The sequence below is a fragment of the Oncorhynchus tshawytscha genome, linkage group LG14, assembly GCF_018296145.1.
Source record: "Oncorhynchus tshawytscha isolate Ot180627B linkage group LG14, Otsh_v2.0, whole genome shotgun sequence".
NCBI classification, from domain to species: Eukaryota; Metazoa; Chordata; class Actinopteri; order Salmoniformes; family Salmonidae; genus Oncorhynchus; species Oncorhynchus tshawytscha.
In genome coordinates this window covers 25925045-25946917 of record NC_056442.1, presented here as the reverse complement: position 1 = coordinate 25946917, position 21873 = coordinate 25925045, and the positions used below count along the sequence as shown (strand labels likewise).

Here is a 21873-nt window from a genome sequence, read left to right as displayed (position 1 = left end):
AGCGTCCGGAGTGAAAAACTTGAATTTAAAAAAAGTTGAGCGAGGGAAAAACAAAAAATATAAACGGTAATTAAAAAGTAAAGTTGTCAGGTAGCAAAGTAAGGTTAGCAACAAAACGCACAGCAGCACGTAAACAAGTCTACAAGTTGTGACTGGAAATGACGTGAAGTTATCTTTGGTCTATTTGTTACCTCTGAATAATGCCCTCCTTGCCTTGTCCGTGAGTTTTGGTGTGCGGCCCTCTCTTGGCAGGTTTGTGTTTTTTTCCATTTTCTTATGGAATTAATGGTGCTCCGTGGGATGTTCAAAGTTTCTGATATTTATTTTATAACCCAACCCTGATGTGTACTTCTCCACAACTTTGTCCCTGACCTGTTTGGAGAGCTCCTTGGTCTTCATGGTGCCGCTTGCTTGGTGGTGGCCCTTGCTTAGTGGTGTTGCAGACTCTTGGGCCTTTCAGAACAGGTGTATGCTGAGATCATGTGACAGATCATGTGACAGATCATGTGACAGATCATGTGACAGATCATGTGACAGATCATGTGACAGATCATGTGACAGATCATGTGACAGACAGATCATGTGACAGATCATGTGTGACAGATCATGTGACAGATCAAGATCATGTGACAGATCAAGATCATGTGACAGATCATGTGACAGATCAAGATCATGTGACAGATCATGTGCACACAGGTTGACTTCAACTGATTCTGTGACTTCTGAAGGTAATTGGTTGCACCAGATCTTATTTAAGGGGCTTCTTAGCAAAGTTTTCAGTTTTTCTATTTTTTGAAACAAGTATTTCTTTTCATTTCACTTCAACTATTTTGTGTCTCTCCATTACATCAAATCCAAATAAAAATCCATTTAAATTACAGGTTGTAATGCAACAAAATAGGAAAAACGCCAAGGGGTGTGAATACTTTAGCAAGGCACTGTACGTTATTGTGAGAAGAAAACTGGTCACACACTGGTTGAATTGTATTTCAACATACCTCTTTATTTAGGTTGATGGGATGACATTGACATAATGACGTTGATTCAAATATACCATTTTAGTATCAACATTTAAACAAGATAAAATAAAACATCTAATCAAATATGAAATTCTACTTAATTTCAACCACAACAAATATACTGTATATGGAGTACAGGATGTGGAATTTTCAACGCACTTTCAACAAACATATTTCTGATGATTATGTTGTAATTCAATTGATGTAACAACCTGTTAGTCAGGTTAAGTAATGGTATTTAAGTTTAACCCTCATTTCAATGTTTACTATGCTGGTTGTAATGAGATGAACAGTACTGGTTGATTACTTTTTGGAAATCCAAATGTGTTTTCCACAAACATTCCACGTCACAATAAGTTGACAAATGACGTTGATTCAACCAGAGTGTGCCCAGTGGGATGGCTTCAGGTAATTAAAATTCAGACAAGACTGATAAAAATAAATCAAGATTGTCATATACCCAGAATCTCATAGTATATACGCATTGCATAAAACAACAATTGGTTATGACTATACAGAAGGCAAGTATTATAGGATCCAGTACTCGATAAAGAGAATAAAATCTGATGGAGAAATGAAATTGCCTTTTTAATTCAGCTAACATCAATAGCTAACATCAACAGTCACATCAATGGATACTGGATAGACAATATTACTGCAAATGCAAATAATCTGTGCTTTACACAAGCAAGCGATTCAATTTCAGATTTCTTCCAACAATTACATTACAATTACTAATAATTCTAATAATTAAACTGGTTGTTTGGATCCTGGATGCCTGATAACAGTTCCATCATGCCATGTTCCTGTTGCTGTCCGAATCATCTCGTCTTTATCTCAACTCGCACATTATTTCCCCTTGCTTCCAGACTAGCATATATTTTGGTATAGCGGGGTTAATATAAACCTCGCCGTCTGCCTGTCCAACCTCGGAAACAATGTTTAACTCTTAAATTTCTCTGTGACCAGACGAGACAACCTTTTCTGAGCTAGGCGAAATCACGCATCAAAGCCATTATCATGAACAAATCCAAGTACATGCCAATAGAAAACAGCTCAAACGAAAATGTAGCTAGTGTACGGTCATTCCAGGTTCAATGTTTGACTTGACTGAGCTGAAGTTGGCTAGCTAGTGACACGAAAGTTATCCTGCTTGCATAGCAACCATTTTGTTTAGTAGAACTGATGACCATCCTGTTGCATAGCAACTATGCAAGAATCTTTAACGACTAGGTCGCATCTGTAGCAACATGACCAAAAGAACCAGATTTTTGTCCGCACTATATCTCCTGGTAGAATAAGGTCTTTTTATGAATTTACTTATCAAATAAAGTCAATGAAAATATGTAATTCATTGTTATTTTAATATGTTGGTAACAGATTTCTAAAAGCAATAAGGCACGCAAGGCAGTGCTGTATCATGAATAGTCACAGGCAAATAAGTTGACTCCGTTCTAGCGTCGGGCCGAACAACGCCATTTACCTTTGACTGTATTCATGATACAGCACTGCCTCTTGTGCCTTTTCACTAACTAAACCCTCAGTATTCATTAAAAATAATGTGCTCGTTTCAAAACATCAATGGATCACAAAAGTGCCCACCTGATACTATACCCATTTCACACTAGAGACCCGGGCCCAGCAGTAGTGACCTGGTTAATAATCCACCCTAGTTGCTGGAACCATGCTGGAAAGGACAATGTTAAAGGAAAATACATGAGCCAGCACAGTATGGATGGGGTCAGCAAGACGGTGTGAAAAGGGGCCCTAATGTCAACTGGAATGTCTGCATGTCACATATTTATTCATTTTCCTGCCTTGTGCATCAACTCAAAACCATGGCACACTGCCCGAGATCGCATTCAGGGAGGAAGAGCATGTTGTGATGTCACTTCATGTGTCTCCTCTGTCAGGTTACAGGGCTGTTATACTCCTTGGTGGGGTCTGAGGCAAAGGCTTGGCTGGCCACTACAAGCCCACAGCCGAATTAAAACCTAACCTAACTCATCAATGTTCAGCCACTCCCAACAGGTAAGAATAATATTAAGATTCTTCCCGGTCGCAAGTAGAGATCTGTGTGCAAACAGAAAAGTTGTCGGGCTAATGTCTTTCAGTGCAAACAGTGAGTTGTTTGGAGGAGGTTTACTCAGTCATTTACAACTGTCGCAGCTTTCCAGTTGTCAGAAGTCCAGTTCTTGATCCCGCTAGTTTAGTTCCTGTTTTTTAGGCAGTCGATATCAGATGAGGCAGTCCCATGTTTAGAGTGCTTCTTCAGCACATCACACTTGAGTGCCTTCCCTATAGGGCAGGGGTCACCTGGATTGGGTATTTTTCTCTTAAAAAGGTCAGTGGCTCATGGTGCATAGAGAGACAGAGATAAGCAAAATGTGGTGTGCCGTGGCATCTCACTAGATTTCAGATACCTAGTAGCACAGTATCCTTGGTCTCTGCCCTGACCTCACAGGCTGCCCTTGTGGCTGGCACAGTCGTCACAGACGCGGACAGGGTGGTCCCAGCCACGGGAGGGCACTGGGCGGCTCTTTGAGGAGCAACCGCTGCAGACACCCTGGCCACATGCCCGGCAGTGGTGCTTGGACATACTGGGGGTGAAGGCTTTTCTGCACTTATGGCACTGCACGATCTGCTGGTCGGGGATCCAGTAGTCAGGCCGGGCCACTCCCTTCACAAAGCCTGGAACATGGAGGAGAGCGAGATACATAAATAGCTGTTTATTGACAGTCAGAGCAGAGGATAAAGACTATAATCTTTGTGAATATAATATTAAATGTTAGATCTTGTGGATTTCTGTCTGCATATGCGGTAAAATGTCTATGGTACCTGGTGTGAAGTTTTTCTCCCCAAGTGTTTTTGTGAACACACAGAGACATTTATACTAGCTAGCTTTATTTGTGATGCGTTTCTCAAACACGACGCTAGCCGTACTCACACAGAGGATAGTCCACTGCAGTGGTGACCATGTCTAGAGTAGACTGGGCCACCTCTGTCAACCTGCGGGCCATCAGCCCCCGCGGCTCCACCACAGACACTACAGGACACGGAGAGGGACCAACAGAGCCATCAGGATCACTGGAAAACATGTTCTTTTAACCTCTATTTGACTAGGAAGTCCCTTGAGAGGAGTCGTCTTTTGAGGGAGACATGAATGAACACTTTTACTATTCACATCAAACACCTTGGTTGTCTCCCAAACTGAACCCTATTCTCTTTGCTAGTGTACTACTTTTGGCCAGAGCCCAATGGGTCCAAGTAAGTAAAGTAAGATGGTAAGTCTTCGGCGGCGAGTAAGCATTGTCCGAGCCAGAATGGCCGCCCTCGGTCAATAGTTCAGTGTAAAAAGGAACTGGGTACCATTTAGGACGCGTCCCTCATTCATTGTCCCATTCATTCATTACAAAATAATAATAACACATTTGACTAAAAACTGACCCTGAATCAGACTAAGTTGGAGGTAGCGTCAGGTTTTACATTAACATCCATGGCCCAACACTGATCCTAAAACATTAGCTGGCATCCTGACCCTGGTTGGTGGTGTCGGTCCCTCCCTGGCGGTGGCAGGTATCACAGACCCGGACGGGGGTGCTTCCCCAGCCCCTCTCGGGTACGGGCATGCTGTGGGTGGAGCAGGCCTGGCAGAAGCCCTCGCCACACCAACGACAGTGGTGCTTCCTCTCTGCCTCCTCAAAGGGCTTCTTACAGCAGTGACACACCTGGGGGACAGGCACAGAGCACAATAATGATTAGAATGTCAAGAGCCCGTAGTCAAAACTATACACTCACAACCATACCAAACAACTCTGTTCAGTGCCACCTTTGAGAATTAAAACAGCCATTTGTTGGTTTTACTCACTATAATGATGATATATTGGGTTTAGAATTAATGCGGCATCCTTTTGGTATTTGGGCACTGGGTCGATCACCTTAATACAAACAGCTACTCTTAGGGCTCTGCTATCTGTTCAAAAAGCCTGTGAGTGTGTTGCTGGTCTAGATGCCGTGTTTGCTGGTTAGATCAGGCTGTGAGAGTGATGACTCACGGTGATGTCCGTGTTGGGTCTCCAATAGAGAGGGGCCACCTGGTCAGTGAGCCAGGACGTGACAGCCTTGGTGGGGCCCGTGCTGTACTCCGACACAGACTGGATCACAACGTTCATCCCATCCAGCACCCTCTGCGCAGCATTCTGGTGGTCTGTCAGGAAGGCCTCAGACTGGACATAGAGACAGAGAGAGCAACGGTCAGAAGGAGAGGGAGGTCATCTTTGAATGTATTTGATATCTATGTTGGCAGTGTGTATTCATCCATTCATAATTGATGATGATGACCATGAACCATTGAAGTACAGTGTGCAGTGTTGATGTTGCCAGTGCAAGTAACATTATCTTTATTAACCTCTGATAGCAGACATACTTTGAAAGTTAAATATATGCCAGACACTTTGCATATAAATTCCAACCAGTTCAGTCGCAAATGCCCCTAAACATTCTCACTGACACTTCAATTGAGCTTGAGTGACTGTTTGTCTGCAGTTCCTGCCAGTACAATGAGGGGTGTTTAGGACCAGGCGGCTCAGCTCACCCCCTCCCAGACGTGTTTGACATCGGGCCGCACCACGCCGCTCTCTGGGTCCTGGTTGCCCAGCCAGTACTGACGGCTGCGGTAGATGATGCCACAGCTGCCACACTCCAGGACATACCTGGCAGGGCCGGTGCACCGTGGAGAGAGTGGAAGGAAATATATAGTGCATTGGCTTAGATGGCAGAGTGGATTCTATGTATCTGTGAATAAGTGGTACTTCATTGACTGGATGGTTGAAAGGGACATCTTTAATACCATCAAAAAGTAAGTGTGTGTGTGTGTGTGTGTGTCTTGCAAAGAGTCCAGATTACTTCAACAACTCACCCAGACCAGGCGTACTTTGCCAACCCAAACCAGGGGTTGTCTGTGGAGGCAGAGGTTTTAGGAATGACAATAACCTCCCTGCCACCCTCATAGCACCGCTGTGTGGGTAGGACCAGATCAGGGAGAGAGCACACAACGTATGATTAATGCTAGCTTCATACCCTTGGTTCATGCATTTGCTAGTACGACAAATTGTTCAACACCATCTCCACAGGATTCCATCCTATATCATATATAGAAGAATAATTTCTTGTCCATTTTCTTTTCAGATCATATTAATAAGTCTATATTGCTTCCAACCCAACTAAATGTATCTTTCTCTCTTACGTCCCATCACAGACCATATGTGAAATGCCTTACCTTGCAGATGAGGACCTTGTTGTTGTACTGGTGAGCGTACTGACACAGTCCGTCTGCCAGGTGAGGGACTCTGTCTCTGAGATGGTTCATCCCGTTCTTACAGCGGATACTGAGGAGAAAGAAAACAAGGACAATGAATCCATCCATCACATACTTAACATCTCTGATCACCTGCCATGTTGGTGGATGGCCAAAAGGCGTCGCTCCTTTTCTCCTAGCGGCACAAGACGTTAGACGTGCATCATAACATCATTTATAACGGTGACAAACAAGGCTTCATACTCAAGCAGTGAGAGCCTGTTAAACCAATGTCTATTTCTGGATATGAACACCAATCAGTATGTTTAGGGAAAATTCAGCTTCTGATCTAGCTCAAATTTCCCAAGTTAAAGAAGACGCTGTACATAATGAAAACTCGTAGATATGTATGATATACATAGGACAAACAGACTTTTATGCTTCCTTTGTGGCAACCCATCTGGGAGGGACACATATCCTAGCACTACCTGCTCACGTGGAGCAGGTGAATACACCATTCATCAGTGCACACTGTAGCAAAACAAGGAAAATGGTTTGCAATGAAAACGAGAGCTTCAATTGGACAAATGCAGGTTAGTCCCTCCCCATTTAGTTTTGATTCATGTGATAAAGTTACTCTGAGCAGATACATGCAGCAGACGCAGGGAAGTCACTTACTTGCAGCTGAGGCAGACTGAAGAGCAGGTGAAGTATTCGTCAGGGAAGAAGGAGTAGAGTTGGATTTTGTTGTCTAAGATCTCCCCACAGAACCTGTCACTCAGGGCCTGGAGAGGAGGGGAGAAGGAGAGAGAGGTGAGGCCCAGGGGATGGAAGGGGAGGAGCCAAGCAGGGTCATGAGGTCAAAACAAACATTCATTGGTTGGTTTTGGAAAGGCCTATTTACCCAGACAAGCACATAATTCCCATGAACATTAGCTAGTACCAGCATTAACTGTCTATCAAACAAATGAATTATGCAACAATGCAAAGAGATAAACACACACAGACCTGCAGAGCGCTGAAGACGATGGCCGGTTGGCGGGGCGATCTTGTGGCAGTGTTCCTGACTTGCTGGCGTACAGCCTCCAGGAGCAGAGAGTAGTTGGTCGGTGGAGTGATGGTCTGGGTGCCCACGTACTGCACTGAGCTGAAGGCCTCTGTACCCAGGCCCAGGTCATGGAAGCGCCTCTGGAGCTGAGTGTCTGCATAGCCAGGGACATCTATTCGCTCTGTGGGGACAAAGTAGGACAACGTCATGGGTTGAGTTCACACACCCAACTGACTGTTGAGTAAATAGTGTAGTATGTGTGACTTTAGTAGTTGTATCTGTGGGTGTGTCTCACCCAGTGTAATGGCTGGGTGTGATTCTGAATTTAAATAGTATGTTAGCGTGTTGTTGTTCAATTACTTTTTTTATTGAATGTTATTTATCCCCAAGGTGCAAATACTTTGGGCAAAGGAGTCTGAAACAACAACATGACAGCATAATCTAACCATTCCACAATGTGTTGTCTAACACAACTCATGAGCAAATTGTTGTGTAACGCATGTATAGAAACATGATTGCATGTGGTGCATGTTAGTGACTGGGCCTCTCCTGTACATACCATGGCCCAGTAGCTGGGTGTGGGTGGTCTCCTGGAACACGATGACCGCCGGCCCCAGGGAGGAGAGGGGAACGTCCATGCCACAGCGGCTGGAGAGGGCACGCAGCTCGGGGGTGAAGTGCTTCAGGTAGGCCCCTGAGGCGCTGCTTAGGAACTGGAACATGTCATTGTGCAGCCTCTCGGCCCGCGTGCGGTACACCACCACGTCCGATACGGCCAGCACCTTCAGCAGCAGACGCATGCGCTGGTTCTGGTTGGCCGCCGCCCCCAGCAGGCCCTCTGTGTCCAGTGCGACCAGGCCCAGCCCGGGGTCAAAGGCGGCCCACACGCCCACTGTGCAGGAGCTGGGGGACTTGGAGGTGTAGAATACGGTATCCCCTCCAAACAGGATGTGGTTGAGGGTGTGGGACTTGCCGTCGCCCGTGTTGCCGAAGATGGAGAGGACCTTGACGCCCAGCATGTCCCCGCAGCCCAGCCTCTCCAGGAACTGAGCCTCATCATGGACCTGGGTTAATGGTGGAGAGGATGGGAGATCAAGTTATGTTATAGTTAGCTATAGGATGTTATGTTGTCAAATCCATGTCAAATTACCTTTCCTGTAGGAGCAATTTAGGCTTACTTATGTGGTTGTTGTGTTGTGTATACAGTTTGTCTATCTTTATTCCACTTAATGTGAACACTAGGGGGCACTATATCGATTTGGGTCATGGGTTACACGTATAGGCAGACAGGTAACCAGGAAGTATGGAAGCAGATAGGTATGGAGAGAATACATGCAGATGTAATTGCCGTAGGTGCATATTTTAGTTCCAATGTGTTAATGGTGAGCAGGGTAAGAACAACCACATAAATAGGACAAAATGGCTCCTACATTGGCATTTGGCCTAACAATTATGTTATCAAAGGTAACTTTACACTGACAAGTAGTCTCAGGGCTCAACCGTACCCTTATTCATGACTCAAATTGCATTTCATTACAATGAGCCATTGAACATCCCCGTTATCCTTGTGAGGAAAAATGTCCCGATGCTCCGATGATACCCAAATCCTCTGTCTAAATGCAAATACACCTTACACGCGTTGCAGTTTTTGAAACATTTGTAATTGGAACTTAACATTCATATAAGCGAGCAATAATTTTCCTTATCCAAAAGATACTTACTGTGTGCAGTTTACAGGGCTCTACAGGTATAACAATTTGAATCGCATGTGCAACTAATTGTTTTGCTGTGTGACCTGGAATTTGAATTTAAGACCATCAGTGCACATAGAAAAAACATCACCCAGATGATAATTGTTGCAATGATTACTTCACTGTACCGCAGCCCAGGTGCCATGCCCGTCATGCTTGAACCATTACTACAAAGAAAACGTCTTGTTACTTAAAATATTTGTCTTTGCGTTCCTAATTTCTTTGTGTGCTCCTGCATTTTTCAACAGGCACACACGTGCTCCCTGTAAAAAAAGGTCAGCGTAGAGCCCTGGTTGAGGAACGTTTATTTTAATGTTTGTGACCCCCTTTTATTTAGTTGCCTTTTTGGTTGTTGAAGGGGGATGGGGGTTACAGGTACAAAAAAACAAAGAAATGCATATAATGATCACCACAACCTGTTGCATCCCTCAGTCCCCCATCCCTCCTCCCGTATCTTCCATCCCCAACCAGAAACCATGCCTCCCACACCAGCAGTGCTGCCTGCCAGCGGTAATCTTCTACGATTCATTGAGAGATTCAAGGGGCTATTATCATTAAGTAACATAACCGATTCAAAGCATTGAATATTTAAATTCATGCACTTCTAAAAAAAATATATATAGATATCTTTTTTCCTTTGCCTTAGAAGCATATAACTGCAGGGCACTCCCATATCATATGAAGGAATGTGCTTACCTGGTGTAGGGGACACAGTGAACAGTTGGGGCCAATTTCAATGTTAAACGTTTCCTTGGTGTTAAATACAGTCTGTGAACAAACTTAAAATGTATAAGTTGATGGTTCAGTTTACGGGATGCAAAGGTCATATTTATCCATATTCCAGTTAAAGGGTTGTCCAGATTCAATTAGATCTGTGGACCATACTTTAATGGCTATCCCAGAATGACCTTTCCAAAAGTTACTTCTATATATTTTAGAGATCAGTCCTTTCAGGAGCCCAGATCATTTATTTATAAATCCCATCATTGGATGGTTCAGTAGTTGGACTTCCAAAGGGATTCCATAGGAAAAAAAGGAAATAGTAAATGTAGAAAAAAGTTGCCTGGTAATGTGTATTTATCTTTTACATTTTGGAATGTTCTCAAACCCTTGCTGTCCATGATATCAGTAAGGGTATGGGGATTCCACATTTGGACCATTGGGGGGGGCACCTTCCAGATGACAAGACATTATTGTGAAATATTGGAGTATGGGCATGCCATTTTGATTCCCAGTTACATTGCTTTTCAATAATAAGCCTTGAGGGTAGTTTTCATTATTTAAGGGATACTGTATATCAGTGAAGACCACTTCTTCCAGGGTAATAGGAGACAGAATAGGGGCAGAAGAATTATGTCTAAACCAATTTAGGATGGGGCGGAAATACAATTTAAAGTTTGTTTCGGAGTCCTCCTACGTCTTTCCCTTTTTGTAAATAGTTTTATTTTATCCTGAGTCGTTTACATTACCATATACACTAACGTTCAAAAGTTTGGGGTCACTTAGAAATGTCCATGTTTTTGAAAGAAAAGCTCATTTTTTGTCCATTAAAATAACATCAAATTGATCAGAAATACAGTGTAGATAGACATGGTTAATGTTTTAAATGACCATTGTAGCTGGAAATGGCAGATTTTTTTAATGGAATATCTACATAGGCGTACAGAGGCCCATTATCAGCAACCATCACTCCTGTGTTCCAATGGCACGTTGTGTTAGCTAATCCAAGTTCATCATTTTAAAAAGGCCAATTGATCATTAGATAACCATTTTGCAATTATGTTAGCACAGCTGAAAACTGTGGTTCTGATTAAAGAAGCAATAAAACTGGCCTTCTTTAGACGAGTTGAGTATCTGGAGCAAGCAGCATTTGTGGGTTCGATTACAAGCTCAAAATGGCCAAAAACAAAGAACTTTCTTCTGAAGCTGCCAAGAAATTGCCAAGAAACTTAAGTTCTCGTAAAACGCTGTGTACTACTCCCTTCACAGAATAGCGCAAACTGGCTCTAACCAGAATAGAAAGGGGAGTGGGAGGCCCCCGTGAACAACTGAGCAAGAGGCTTCATTAAATAGTACCCACAAAACACCAGTCTCAATGTCAACAGTGAAGAGGCGACTCCGGGATGCTGGCCTTCTAGGCATAGTTCCTCTGTCCAGTGTCTGTGTTCTTTTGCCCATCTTAATCTTTTCTTTTTATTGTCCAGTCTGAGATATGGCTTTTTCTTTGCAACTCTGACTAGAAAGCCAGCATCCCAGAGTCGCCTCTTCACTGTTGACAATGAGACTGGTGTTTTGCGGATACTATATAATGAAGCTGCCAGTTGAGGACTTGTGAGGCGTCTGTTTCTCAAACTAGACACTAATGTACTTGTCCTCTTGCCCAGTTGTGCACTGGGGCCTCCCACTCTTCTTTCTATTCTGGTTAGGGCCAGTTTGCACTGTACAAGACCTTCAGTTTCTTGGCAATTTATCACATGGAATATCCTTCAATTTGGCGTCACAAACTGTATGATTGATTTTGCCTGTGGAGCTTTCCAGTGAGGGTCTGCGAGGAAAACCGGTAGCGCATTTTATGAAAATTCCTGTCTGACCAAAAGAGGACAAGGGCCCAGCCAGTCCAGACCCTTACTGTGAACTGCACAGGGGGAGATATCATCTGTGAACAATTGATGGACATATCTTCTGAAATTCAGTAAGTCAATTTAAAAAAAATTGTATACAAATAAATTATGGAAACCTAATTAAAGGTGAGTAACACATAAAAAGGTACCCATAGTCTTATAGGAGAAGGCTATTCACTAGTCTTATGAGAAGACTAGAGCGAGGGCGTAACGGTACCATGGAAAACCCCACTGACAGCTGTCTGTAGGCATTTATAAGAGAAGTGTCTATGTGGTCTACAGCCATTACTAATAGCATGTGGTCTTATTATATATGTATGTGAAAGATACATGTGGTGCATAAGAAGTAACGACAGAGAATCATTGAAGATGCACATGGGGTAATACGGGAGATTATCGAGTGTGTTTGGGAATAGTACTAGGTGAATGTTGAAGTTGTGTGAGTGTGTAAAGGACGTGTTAAACTGATTGATTGAAATTTGGATATTAAGCTGATGAAATATGGATAATAAGAGGATTGAAATGTAGCTACTAAGTACTGCGTGAATGAGAGCTATCAGGAGACTAGCTCCGGTGTCAGGGGACTAGCTCCGGTGTGAAAGAGGTCTGAATGAATACCCCAACCAGTTCTGTGTGAGCTGAGTTTTTCGATCTATAACATTATCGACAGTTCTGTTATCTAGGGGTTTCGTCCACCACCACCCATTGTAGTCTGGGACTACTAGCACGAGGTGTTATTGAGCATGGGGTGTTTTATGAATATATAGAGGAAGTAGCGGCAAGATAACCGTGGTGCATAGGATGCAACGATAGACTTTTCTATGTGGTCTGAACCACTGATAATAGCATGAGGTGTTATTGTTATTGTAGGCATTTATGAATCATTGAAGATGCACATGGGGTGGTGTGGATGTAAAAACCTAAGTCCACCACCGCCTTTCGGGTCTACAGGTAGAGGATAACATCTCAGGATATCAATCGAGGATAACAAGTCTCATTAGTAACGAGGATAACATGTCTCATCAGTGGAGTTTGATGGCATAACGTTATGTATGTGGAGATATGAAAGGAGAAAGTACTATTCCCGAATATGCTATTACTAGAGATGACATATAAAGAGTATAATGGGTTACTAGAGATAGTAACATATGAAGAGTATAATGGGTTACTAGAGATAAAGTAACATATGAAGAGTATAATGGGTTACTAGAGATAAAGTAACATAAAGAGTATAATGGGTTACTAGAGATAGTAACATATGAAGAGTATAATGGGTTACTAGAGATAAAGTAACATATGAAGAGTATAATGGGTTACTAGAGATAAAGTAACATATGAAGAGTATAATGGGTTACTAGAGATCTGATGAAGTAACAATAGAAAAAAAAGCATAATAAGATACAACTTGCACACCACCCGTACGTATGTGGTCTAAAAAGTATTAAGAGAAATTAATAGTATACTGGGTTACTAGATTTGATAAAGTAACAATGTATCAATGCATCATGGGTTACTAGAGTTTAACTTGATAGGTAGAGACTTAGTATAGACAGAGCATGCCATCTATAGGGGACTGATAGACAGTGCCAGCCCAGTTATTGTGAAAGTTGATCCCAGAAAGAGACTCTAGTCTCGAAATAAAAAAGAAAGCTCCCTCCAAAATGTATCTCTTCCCTTCTGAATTGGCAGATGTATTTTATAAACTCAGCGCATTACATGTTAATCTTAAAATAACATTAATACATGTGAAGCAATTTAATACGTGTGAAGCAAAAAGTGAATATCCAACAGAAATTGGTAATAAATATTAAGAGGTAACATTGTTATGGTAGACTAAAATTAAAACAATGGAGAAAGTTATGTTTGTTTTGTTTTAAACCTTGCAATAGGGGGAAAAGCAGAACATTGAGAGTGATCCAAGTGTATTAACAGTAGTGATTGAGAAGGTCTTCCTATTTGAGAAGAAGGGAGTCCTAGTCGAGGGAAACAGATATGGAGACTAGTGAAAGTAACAAAGTGAATGGTGATTGGCTTTCTGATAGCACTCTAATAATGCAATGTCTTAGTAATTTGAAGAAATAATGTTTCAATATAAGGTCACACGATGAACAGAGGGATTGAGCATTGGGATTGATATTAAATTAGAGGCCATCATCTGGTGTTTGGGTTAGAGATACGTTTCCTGTGAAACAGATAGCCGTCAGTACTCACTGAACTCAAACAGGCTGTAAGGGACTCAGTGGGACATTTGGAACAGAGGTATGAATCATTGAATAAAAGACGTTTTTGACCATTTCCAAAGTATTATTACTCAATTATACAGTTTGGGTAACACAAATGATTTAAGCAAGATGGTAATGACATCTAAAAAATATTATGTTTCCATTATGTGAAACTGTGTCCAGAATTGAAGTAGATCCAAGCAAATATTTTTAGTACTGAATATTGAGCTGATAACCCAGCACCAACTCTTTGAAGGTCCTAGCATATTTGTTAAAACAGGATTCATATTTTGACTAGTTGGGTTTACAGGGACATATGTCAATGCAACAGGTCAAAAAGATAAGGTTACAAAACAGGGGCTCTGGGATTGTTTACTTTAGAAGGTGGCTGTTCCGCTTAACGGGACACTGTCATCTGACATGTCTGAAGTATGCATTCTGTATATGCATGGTTTTATCAAGACTTCATGACAAAGACGGTTTGGCCATGGGTCAGTCATGGTGTGGGGTGGCATTTCTTTGGGGGGCCGCACAGCCCTCCATGTGCTCGCCAGAGGTAGCCTGACTGCCATTAGGTACCGAGATGAGATCCTCAGACCCCTTGTGAGACCATATGCTGGTGCGGTTGGCGAGACAATGCAAGACAATGCTAGACCTCATGTGGCTGGAGTGTGTCAGCAGTTCCTGCAAGAGGAAGGCATTGATGCTATGGACTGGCCCGACCGTTCCCCAGACCTGAATCCAATTGAGCACATCTGGGACATCATGTCTCGCTCCATCCACCAACGCCGCGTTGCACCACAGACTGTCCAGGAGTTGGCGGATGCTTTAGTCCAGGTCTGGGAGGAGATCCCTCAGGAGACCATCCGCCACCTCATCAGGAGCATGCCCAGGCATTGTAGGGAGGTCATACAGGCACGTGGAGGCCACACACACTACTGAGCCTCATTTTGACTTGTTTTAAGGACATTACATCAAAGTTGGATTAGCCTGTAGTGTGGTTTTCCACTTTAATTTTGAGTGTGACTCCAAATCCAGACCTCCATGGGTTGATAAATTTGATTTCCATTGATAATTTTTGTGTGATTTTGTTGTCAGCACATTCAACTATGTAAAGAAAAAAGTATTTAATAAGAATATTTCATTCATTCAGATCTAGGATGTTATTTTAGTGTTCCCTTTATTTTTTTGTGCAGTGTATTTGTTAGTGGTGTTAATACTGATTTATTGTGTGGGGTCTTTATTTTTAGTGGATTTTTCACAGGTTAGAAAGGATGCACCTTAAAGGGCACACAAAGGCCATTTTCTGACGTGTCTATTGTCAGAGTTTTGGCTGCACACATGTAAATTATCTTGATAAGAAATGTACTGAAAAACCCAATGTAAACCTGGTACACAAAATGTTTGGAATGTTAAATAATGTCTGAAGTACAGGGAAAGAAAAGGGAAAGAAACACTCACTTAATGGGATTGAATGACCTCAGACCTCTGTTCTGACTTTCTGGTGAGGCCTGAGCACCCTCACTAGAAAGACCAGAGACATTTAAATGGGCTATGTAAACACTAATAACTAGGAAGAAGTTTATAATGTAGCAATAGCCCTGTGTGTGATTCAGACCACGAGAAAGACAGAGAGAGCGCGCTCCCCCTGAATGAGGGACACTTGTCTCTAGTCTATTTTACCATTACCTTATGGGATACAATTATTTCCTTGTTTTTTTGGGACACATGAATCATGATGTGAGTCATGTGTCTAAATGGGGAATAACTAGTCCCCTGGGGCCCCTTCGTAAATATGCAAATAGATTTTCTTCACATGCCTGCAACTAAAATAAAGATTGTTGTTAATGGTTGACAGTTACTCCAAATGGACTTAAGTTTTCCCCCCTCGAGTGATATATGAAGAATTGTATTGCTGTTCTTGTTTTGTTTGCTTTGGTCTTGTGTCAATACCAATCTCACCAGATTGGGTCTGCTGGATGTTCTGGATTTCTCCCTAAGGATTGGCCCTCTAACTCCCTGACCCTGTAACTCCGCAGTGAGATCGCCAAGATGATAGGGGAGTGTAAGCCAATTTGTGAGGGGGAAAAAATGGTTTCCCCTGTGTGTCGTTATTCTCATTGATATTTGTCTTAGACATTTGTGTTAAGAATATTGGAAGCAGTAACCATTTGTCATACAGTGAATAATATGTCTGGATTTCATGAATCAGAAATGCCCTAAACTAAAACTGTTGTTCTGGTCTGTCCTCTCTCGAGGTTATGGCAAAGGTGACCACAGATGTTATCTAGATGCATGGAAGGGATACTGGAGCCGACCCCCACGACATTGGGGGACCTAACAGCATAGGTGGGAGTCCCCTCGATGTCCAGGGGATCACAAATTGAATGTAGAATTTTATAGTAATGAAACATTGAAAAAGCCATCAGCTCTTTTACGAGACACTGTAATTTGAAGTTGGCAGTAGTAAGTGTAGTGGTCAGACAAGCTCAGAGACTATATGCTGGAGAGCCTTGGTTGCGTGTGGATTGTAGTTATTCATATTAGATTTGTCCCACATGTCATTCCTGTCTGTCCCAATAACCAGATGGAATTCAGCTTATTCTAACAATATGCTGTTCAGAGAATGAGAATTTTAAAAACGTAGGATCATACGAATTTGGAGCGTACACATTAATAAAAGGGCATTTTCTTTCAATTGTGGATACATTTAAGGAAAGTGATTCTGCCTTCTTGGTCTTCCCCTTTACACAATATGGTAATTTTGAGTTTCTTATGTATCATTATGATTACACCTTAAGTTTTGTTTGGGGATGATGAAAAAGCAGCCAGTTTGTACAAATGGTTCTTTATTCTATGAGCCCTTTTGGAGCAGGTGTGTTTCTCGGAGCATTGCTAGAACTACATGGTTTCTTGCTAGGATACCAAGACACCCGGAACGTTTAATAGGATAGTTTAGGCTTTTCAAATTCACCCCTTCCTGGACTCTACAAGATGTGTCAAGTTGGCTGGATGTCCTTCGGGTGGTGGACCATTCTTGATGCACATGGGAAACCGTTGAGCGTGAAAAACCCAGCAGCGTTGCAGTTCTTGACTCACTCAAACCGGTGCGCCTGGCACCTACGTCCATGCCCCGTTCAAAGAAACTTAAATATTGTGTCTTGCCAATTCACACTCTGAACGGCACACCATGTCTTGTCTCAAGGCTTAAAATTCCTTCTTTAATTAGTGGATTTAATAAGTGACATCAATAAGGGATCATAGCTTTCAACTGGATTAATCTGGTCAGTTGATGTCATGGAAAGAGTAAGTGTTCCTAATACTTTGAACACTCAGTGTATGTGTTTTTAATCATTTAATCATCTAGTGTGGAGGTTGACGGGAGAAGAATAACAAAACCAACTGATGTTGCCAATCATTTTGCAGATTTTCTTTTACAAAGAAAATGAATTTACTGAGTGATAACGTAAACACTCATTCTTCCAAACAAGCTATTGTCCAATGGATTGATGATCATATTATGACCAAAACAAACTGCTATTTTAACCTACAAATGGTGTCAGTAGAGGAGGTGTTAAACCTATTGAAGTCATTAACCGCTGGACAATCTACAGGTTATGATTTTATGGATTTTTAAAAACTGCTATGCTGCTCCCCAGATTGCAGCTCCACTGAAATAGATATTTAATTGGTCACTGGAAAATGCATGGAAGCATGCTAAACTGTGTACAATCCCGAAAGAAAGCAAAGAACCCATTACTCCTGCTAATAGTCGACAAATTAGTCTACTCCTTTCACTCAGTAATATATTGGAGGGTATTGTGAGTAGACATATGGGAGTACATGAAAAATAGTCATCTGATTACAGCGAAACAGCATGCTTATCGCAAAAACCATTCCACTACCACTGCATTGGTTGACATGACTGACAAGTAGCTCCTTGCTATGGATAATGGCAGGTTTGTGGGTGTACTATTTTTAGATTTTAATGCAGCATTTGATTTAGTTGATCATTCAATAATTTTGACAAAATTATTGCATTATGGGTTTAAGAAGTCAGCATTGAATTGAGTACAGTCAAATCTAACTGACAGGAAACAGTCCACCTATATCAATGGGTCATTTTCTTCACCTCATGCTTTAAACTGTGGAATACCGCAGGGCAGCTGCCTTGGGTCACTTTTTTACTTAATATATACCAAAGACCTTCCTTATGCCTTATCTGAAACTCAAGCTACTATATTTGCAGATACTACACTTTATACTGCAAGACAAATCAGTACAACAAGCTCTACCAGTAGTTCAGGGAAATATCAGGGAGTGGGTTTGCTGGAACAAACTTGTTTTGAACACCAAGAAAACCAAGGTTATGTTGGTCTGTTCCACCAGGAAAAGGTCAACACAGTATGGGATACAATTAAGTATGGGGAAGTACAAATTGAGGAAGAGGCAGAAACCAAACTACTAGGGGTGCAGCTAAACAACTGCTTATCATCATGGTGGTTTCAAATAACTCATCTATGTAATAAAACAAATTAAAACTGCATGCATGATCGGAACCATGGCTAAATAATTATCGGGAAAGATTCTTAAGCAAACAACCCAAGCATTAATTGGGAGTCAGGTGAACTACTGTTCTGTGGTCAAACAACCCAAGCATTAATTGGGAGTCAGATGAACTACTGTCCTGTGGTCTGGGGAAATGCATCAGCAAGTTAAATTAGGAGGCAGCAGATTGCTCAGAACAAAGCAGCAAGGATTGATTTATGGTGGAGATATGGTTATTCTGTTGTAGTCATGCGCAATGCTCTTGGTTGGTCATAAATCAACAAGATAATTGAAAAAAAATATGCTTATTTTATTTCAAAGTACACCACTTAAAACGGCCAAACTATTCACACCAGTATTCAGTTGGTAAGAGGCAGACATTCAGTAAATGCTAGGAATAGATTGTCCACCATTGTGTTATCCAGACAGAAAAGAGAAATCGGCAAAATAACATTTTGATTTAGAGCAATAAAGAAATGGAATCATTTATCTGAGCAAACCAGAAACATTTCAAAATATAAATGTAAACAATAGTTTAGAACCATTTAAATAAAATACATTGGAAGGTATGGTAGATGAAGGAATCAATCTATCTTTTCAGACTGTTAAAGTATTTATCTGGTCAATATGTCAGTGTATTATATCTGTTTGTAACAGTGTGTTACGTGAAAATGTGATCGTATTATAAATTGTATTTGAATGTTTAAGGACTCTTGGAAGATTAGTCCAAATGAAGACTAAAAGAGATCCTAATAAAATCAAATCAATCTATACTATGTACAAAAAACATGAAGATGTATTTGTAAAAACACCACCCCCAAACGAGACTACACTTCCTCCCCTCCAATTTCCGCTACAAACAACCAAGACTACAGTTCCCCCCTCCAATTTCCGCTTCAAACAACCAAGACTACACTTCCTCCCCCCAATTTCTGCTTCAAACGACCAAGACTACACTTCCTCCCCTCCAATTTCCGCGTCAAACGGCCAAGACTACACTTCCTCCCCTCCAATTTCCGCTTCAAACGACCAAGACTACACTTCCTCCCCTCCAATTTCCGCTTCAAACGACCAAGACTACACTTCCTCCCCTCCAATTTCCGCTTCAAACGACCAAGACTACACTTCCTCCCCTCCAATTTCCGCTTCAAACGACCAAGACTACACTTCCTCCCTTCCTTCCTCTTTCGTAACCTAAAGATTCTTTCTCCTACATGTGAAAGTTAAGTTCCATAGGTTTCCAAAACGGTATTGCACACTGGACTATTAATGTTTCTAAATGTTAAAACAAAGCGTTGGGATTGTAGTTCATTGATCCAGCTGTGGTCCTGATTGTTCAGTTGAGAACTCAAGGGCTGGGTAGCTAGCCATAGACCCTTGGACTCTCGAGAGCTAGGCTCAACCCTACAAGGGAGTTAATTAGCTTCAGTCAAGACTTGTGTGGCTAGCTGCTTTCTGGAGCTCCCAATTGTATTGGGTGTTGCTCCCAATTGTATTGGGTTGCACAAAAACAGTACACGGAAAGCCAGAAGTTAAAAACGATTCCCTTTCAACTTACAGTGCCGGTGGGCAGGATGGTTGGTCATTATGATGGGGGAATTTGAGACAGAATATCTGAAGAATCATATTATTAAACAGACTTTCCAAACGTGGACCCACTTTATTTTGACATGAGGTAAGCAGAGAAAAAGTGAGTCTGCAACAGACACATGTTTGGAAAGTCTGTTTAATAATATGATCATTTAAATATTTTGTCTCAAATACCCACCAGTCATAATGACCAACCATCATGCCCACCGGTACAGTAAATCAATGGGTAATTGTACTTAACTTCTGGCTTCCCGCAGACTGTTTTTGTGCAACCCAAAAAGACTGGGAGCAACGTGTATGTAAATACAGCCGGGTTGCTAAAAGCAGCTAGAGTGTGGCGTTTGCACAGCCTGATTCATTGGGGACATTCCTGAAAGGAAACTGAAACAAGGCCAGTCATGACAGACCATAGAGATAGATAGAGGACTAATATTTATATCTGCGCCATTATAGCGTCTGTGACAGCATGGGCAGCGCCATTGAGGCCACAACCAATAGGAATCTCCACCCAGTTGACTACTTTGACTACTTTAAAATTGCGGAAGCCCTCATGCCAAAACTGCCTTTTGGTCACTAGAGGCCTCTATAATTCTCTATGTGACAGACATCAAGGTATAATACTCCTGCCCTTTTGAAAACAACTATCTTTAACGTTAAGTATGACTAGCTAGTCAAAGTTATATGAGGCGTCACTACAGACCCTGGTTCGATCCCGAGCTGTATCACAACATTGTGCGGCGCACAATTGGCCCAGCGTCGTCTGTGTTAGGGGAAGGTTTGGCCGGCATTGTAAAATAATAATTTGTTCTTTAACTGTCTTGCCGAGTTAAATAAAAGTTAAATGTTATTTTAACAATAAATATATGTTCATTGGCTACCGTTGCAAGGTAAGGTTCGACGAGGCCCATGTCAACATAACGAGTAACGTTAACGATAGCTAACTAACACCGTAGTTGGCTGTTACTTGTGCAAGACGGGATGGCAACGTGACATATTTAATTTTGTTAACACAAATATGAAAGCTGGCTAATGCTACCCTTTGGCCAACCAGTGTGGACTTTGTTTTCATTCTTCCTAGCCAGTTAACGTTAGTTGTGTGCTAGCAAACCGACGTCGTTACCTGCAGATTTTCTTGTTCATCAACCAAAAGAAAACTCCGACCATTTTCCGGGTGATCTTCTGTTTTTATGTGACAAAGCGATACCTCCTCCATTTCTTTCATCAGTACTTCGGACATTGTTATTAAACCATCCCTGGTAATAGAAACTTCCCACACTCCCGAAAACAACAATACAACACATGGATTGGTGAGGTAGGAGCCATCAGCAATGGAGCACGCAAAAGACAACGTAGTTACGTGAGGAGTGTTCTGTCGTATGCTCAGCAGCAGCACCATCTTGTGGTGAATATGCAAATTGACACGAACTCAATGAACACTGCATAATTAGTGAAAACCACTGAACGAAAGGGTAGAGAGCAGAAAAAGAGATGCTGGACCGCCCAGAGTCGAATTAGCATAATAAAAAATAAAACATCTAGAGATATGTTTGTTTGCATGGCCTGCGGCTCAATTTACTGCATCCGCCGATGTCAGCCTTCCGCATCTGCCGTGAAAGGTGACTGAGCTTTGTCAGACCATGAGACTTCCCGAAAACCACTAAAACCACTAACTATTATGACCCCTCTATGGAAAGGTGTTAATCTCACAAACATGTAGCCTACATGTCAGATTTGCTCTAGGACGCCCACAAGCCACAAAAGGCTCATCTGAAGGTAGC

The 21873-nt window shown here is 41.9% G+C and overlaps 1 protein-coding gene across 1 annotated transcript; it reads right to left on the bottom strand.

Annotated features, from left to right (window-relative positions):
- Positions 1-973: 973 nt before the first annotated feature.
- On the bottom strand, positions 974-21442 carry LOC112266853 (zinc finger FYVE domain-containing protein 1). The gene is made up of 11 exons (XM_024444736.2): positions 21216-21442; positions 7923-8427; positions 7324-7544; positions 6994-7100; positions 6298-6406; positions 5938-6035; positions 5614-5731; positions 5075-5245; positions 4558-4747; positions 3967-4065; positions 974-3710 (listed from the first exon to the last, which is right to left on the bottom strand). The coding sequence occupies exons 1-11, from the start codon at positions 21330-21332 to the stop codon at positions 3478-3480; spliced, it is 1968 nt and encodes a 655-aa protein (XP_024300504.1). The 5' UTR covers positions 21333-21442; the 3' UTR covers positions 974-3477.
- Between the last annotated feature and the right edge of the window lie 431 nt (positions 21443-21873).